Genomic DNA, 4,197 nt, shown 5'->3' with positions numbered 1-4,197 from the left:
AGGTAATATACTAAAGCCACATGTAATAGACTATCCGGAAATTTTTCAAAGTAAAGCAGTTTCGAGTCAAAAATAAATGAGATAGAAGAAATGTACCTGTAAGTTTTTTTCTTTTTCTTTGGGCTCGAAATTGAATGACCTTGGGTTAGCGTCAACAACATCGATCTACCAAGTTGAGGTATTTTTTATCTTCCTTTGTACACTTGGAAAGCCTGCAGACCGTACGTAGGCGTCCAAAAGATTTGTGTTTTGGGAAAACAGTCCTTGTACGCATAAAACACTCCCAAGTATGCAGTGACGATTAGGATCATACAGAATGCAAACCATCATCTGATAACACCTGTGTGTATAGAACATTTGTGTTCTATTTACACGCACAAGGAGTGCAATGTGTTTGAAAAATGTATGGCCTTTCAGTGGAAGAAAAAGCTGCATCGTTGATGAAAGGGAATCATTGCGGACTTCAGCTGTTGCTGTGGTAACACCAGGATTTTCATATTAAATCGAAGTGACACCTGTAACTGAGAAAGGTGGAAGGTGCTTTCAATAAAGCATGTTTTTTTTCTACGCATTTTGAGGTTATGATTGCCTCCAATGTAGTTTGTGACAGCCTGCAATAGAAAAGTATGCAAGGGAATTAAACTATCAATACGTAGTATTACTGTCTATTGAGGTTGAGATGATAAAATGGTTTCCCACGTATTCGTTATATACTCAAAATCCTTTCAAAAACATGTTTGTGACCAATTTTGTATTTCTACTTTCATTCCTTTCAATACCTTGCTGCTGTGAAATGTAAATTTATCCACTGCGAGACTAATAAAGGCAAATCCATCCATCCACACGCACACCCAAGGTTACAAAGGCAACACTTTTATTATAAAAGTTACAAAATAGCTCAGACAGACAGGCCTGCTAATCAACGATGGCATCTCATTACAACTTGCATATAAAGAGGAAACATTTTAAAGCAAAAACTATTTCAATCCAGTTCAGTCAAATGTTGTGAATAAGCGGTCGAGAGCCTGAAGGTGATTCACCCAAAGAGTATTTTGGGCTGCCACCAGTAATCTGGCTAAGGTGTTTGGGAACATCCTGTGCTAACGTAGTCAACAGTGTCTGTGAATTCTTTGCGGAAAACATCTCAACGGCGGAGTGGGGGTTAAAACCCTCGACTGAGACGAGCGACTGCTACTGCTGCTTGTTCTTCTTCTTTGCCGGTTTGATCGGGCTGATGTCTTCTTCCTCCGTGTTGTCGTCGTCCTCTGTATCTTCATCCTCCTCTTCCTCTAAGTCAGATTCGTCAACCTCTGAAGCTGAAAGCAAGACAAAGAACAAAATTGCATTTCACGCTACATTCCAGAGTTTAGGCGGCACATATGTTGAGTGAAAGTGGATTAACTAGCCTTTGCCTGTCGCAAAGAATTTGCTGATGTGAAACTCTGATTGAACAATGTGGGATTTCATTTTTTTTATACTTGTGCGTTACTAATGGTGACTCATGAAAAGTGTCGATCAGTAGATTTGAATCATTTTGAGTTTATACCATCGAATAAGCCTGGTGGAGAATGGTTTGAAAATGTTTTTTTCTTTCTTTGCTTCAAGAATTGACAGGACGTTTCAAACTTTAGTGCCATGTGTTGCTTTATATCGATATCGGATATATTGATAATACTGCTTATTACGATACTATTTTCATTTCCCGCCCGAATTTCTAGTCTTTTTATGTATAATTACAGTAAAGTCTCGTTATATCGATATTCAAGGGAGTCCGAAAAAATATCGATATAACCGGGACTATCGATATATCCGACCCTGTTTGCATGTAATTTTCTCAGTGCGTGCATAGAAATAGTATCGATATAACCGGGACTATCGATATATCCGATATCGATATAACGAGACTTTACTGTAGTTCCGTTTAGTACGATTCATGGTTATTACGATAATCCGGTTACTACGGTGCCCTTTTTAATCTCCCTCCGGCCATTTTGCTATGTTTATATCAATACAAAAGCAGTTTAAGGTGAATCGATATTTGCTTAGGGGTTTCTATACAGTATCACCATTATCGAAATCTGTATCGGTCACGCCGTTGGTCAAGTGACCAGCTCCAGTGTCTTGCGTAGTGTAGCAGACGCCATTTTCTACCAGCTTCCGTGTTTTGAACTGTCATACGCGAGCACAATAAAAAAGGCGTAGCAGAGCTTATATACGGTAATGTTGTTCAACACCAATTTAAACCATGGGGAGACGTAAGAATTGTGATCTCGGAAGGAAGTACAAGGCAATAGTGGCTGTCGAGGAGAATCCTCTGCACAGCCACGTGCCGCAGAATACTGCATCAACGTAAGTAATGTAAACGTTGCAGTTTTTGTTTTCCATCCATGTATTTGTGTTGTATTCAGTTATCTTTATCGCTTGCAACAATCACTGTTTTTCATGTTTGTACATGCTGGCGTGGTTTCGTGTGTATAGAACAACGTGAGGATTTTGCATTGGTTGCATTTTTGAACGGAAATAGTCATTAAAAAAGTGTAGGTTTTTATTTTATGCACAAGTTTATTTTTCACTTCACTACTGTACAAAAAGCATGCTAGATACGAAATCCAAGAACCCAATGATAAAATTACATGCCATATCAAAGATTCCCCATTTACGTATTGCCCCCCCCCCCCCCTTTTTTTTTAATGCAGTTGGGCGCAGAACGGATATATCGATAGTACGGTTATACGGACATTTTTTCCAACTCCCGAGAATATCGATATAACGAGACTTTACTGTAATACAATTTTAGAGTTTAAAATGTATTTTATTAATGATATTATTATTAATTAATTGGGATTATTCAGAAATAAATCAACCATCAATATAATTAACGGATCCATGATCAAAATAAATGTTTACATTTGGGCAGATACAAACACATTGGGGAGTTAACATTAAATTATTGGTCAAGCAAAAGCAGAAGGAGTCATAAACACTTAATTCATAGGCCAATTCACTTGCATGTTTTGAGGATTGTAGAGGAAACCCGAAGAGGTCCCACTGACACAGGGAGAATATACAAACCCCGGAATAGAGCCTCTGACCTCTGCACTGTGTTGCAAACGTACCTAACTTCAGACCCCAAGGCTTTAAGGCATTATAAGGGGATAGTACCCCCCACCCCAAAACACACACACACACGGGTTAACGATTAAGTAACATTACCAATAAGGTGCAGGCCGTTGATGGTCACTGGTCCTGAGCCAGCCTTCAGGCGGATGGTTAATGGTGCTTTTACCTCAAACTCACCCAAGCTTACCTGAAGACAATGTAAACATAACATTTACAATGTAATCAAGATTTTTTTCTACATAATTAACAAGAAACAATATTCATTGATTATAGATTGTATTTCAAGGCCATATAACTCAGGCTAGCGGTTTTTAATAGCTACACCGTAGTCTCTTACATCCATAAACGCTTCAAAAATAATTGAGTTATTTGTTGTTATTGTTTTGTGTAATAACATTATTTTACGTGGTTACTTGGTGTAAAAAAATGTTGAAGCACTGGCTTGGACATTACCATTGGCAAGCAGCCTATGTGAAGGTTAGCAATCGGCACCGAAGTTGTCTTTCCTTGGTGGTTCATCGCTGTCACCTCCACCACGTTGTTCTCCTCCAGGGCACCTTCCCCCAGACATACCTGTATGATCACAAAAGCATGAAATACTTCGTAGGGGAAATGTGTGTTTTAAGATATCTGATATACCGTTCTGAATTCAATGAAGTGCTCCAGGTCGTCGTCGTCATCTCCCTGGATGCAGTAAAATGGAACTTTGGAAGAGAGCTCGCAACCTACAAAACACAGTTTTATAAAACAAAGCGTCAACACGTTTGTTATTTCGTGCCAATATCACGTACATATATTTTGGTTTAACATCACAAGCCATGCCCGTTTTACAAACCCACGTGAGATGCGGGAGTTAAGTTAGCAAACTGAATTTGCTATTTATTTTAAACTGATTTAAGCTTCTCACTGAATAGGAAGCTATCCATCTTTGTTCGACCGGCATAGCTGACATCTGAAGATTCTTCGTCCATGAAAGACATTTTGCGGAAAGTGAAAGCGCCGCAAATTTGGTTTGTTCAAGATACGTTAGGCGGCCTCTCACAGGCAAGAGCAAATAAAATAACGTCGCTGTATTAT

At 39.0% G+C, this 4,197-nt stretch overlaps 1 protein-coding gene across 1 annotated transcript; it reads right to left on the bottom strand.

Annotated features, from left to right (window-relative positions):
* Positions 1-857: 857 nt before the first annotated feature.
* npm3 (nucleophosmin/nucleoplasmin, 3) lies at positions 858-4,184 on the bottom strand. Its single transcript, XM_089011991.1, has 5 exons — positions 4,028-4,184; positions 3,760-3,845; positions 3,574-3,693; positions 3,214-3,307; positions 858-1,316 (listed from the first exon to the last, which is right to left on the bottom strand). Exons 1-5 carry the CDS (start codon positions 4,098-4,100, stop codon positions 1,192-1,194), a joined length of 498 nt encoding a protein of 165 aa, XP_088868117.1. The 5' UTR covers positions 4,101-4,184; the 3' UTR covers positions 858-1,191.
* Between the last annotated feature and the right edge of the window lie 13 nt (positions 4,185-4,197).

This window comes from Hippocampus bargibanti, linkage group LG13, assembly GCF_051943395.1.
Source record: "Hippocampus bargibanti isolate YZ-2025 linkage group LG13, ASM5194339v1, whole genome shotgun sequence".
In the NCBI taxonomy this organism is placed as follows: Eukaryota; Metazoa; Chordata; class Actinopteri; order Syngnathiformes; family Syngnathidae; genus Hippocampus; species Hippocampus bargibanti.
This window is presented reverse-complemented; position numbering and strand designations above follow the sequence as displayed.

Bases quoted from the DNA above. Each gene is read 5' to 3' on its own strand.
- npm3 (XM_089011991.1), bottom strand. From the start codon at position 4,100: ATGTCTTTCATGGACGAAGAATCTTCAGATGTCAGCTATGCCGGTCGA. The intron at 3,694-3,759 runs GTATATCAGATA...GTGATCATACAG, and splicing joins ACTTCATTGAATTCAGAACG to GTATGTCTGGGGGAAGGTGC. The intron at 1,317-3,213 runs GTAATGTTACTT...TCTTGCTTTCAG, and splicing joins CAACGGCCTGCACCTTATTG to CTTCAGAGGTTGACGAATCT.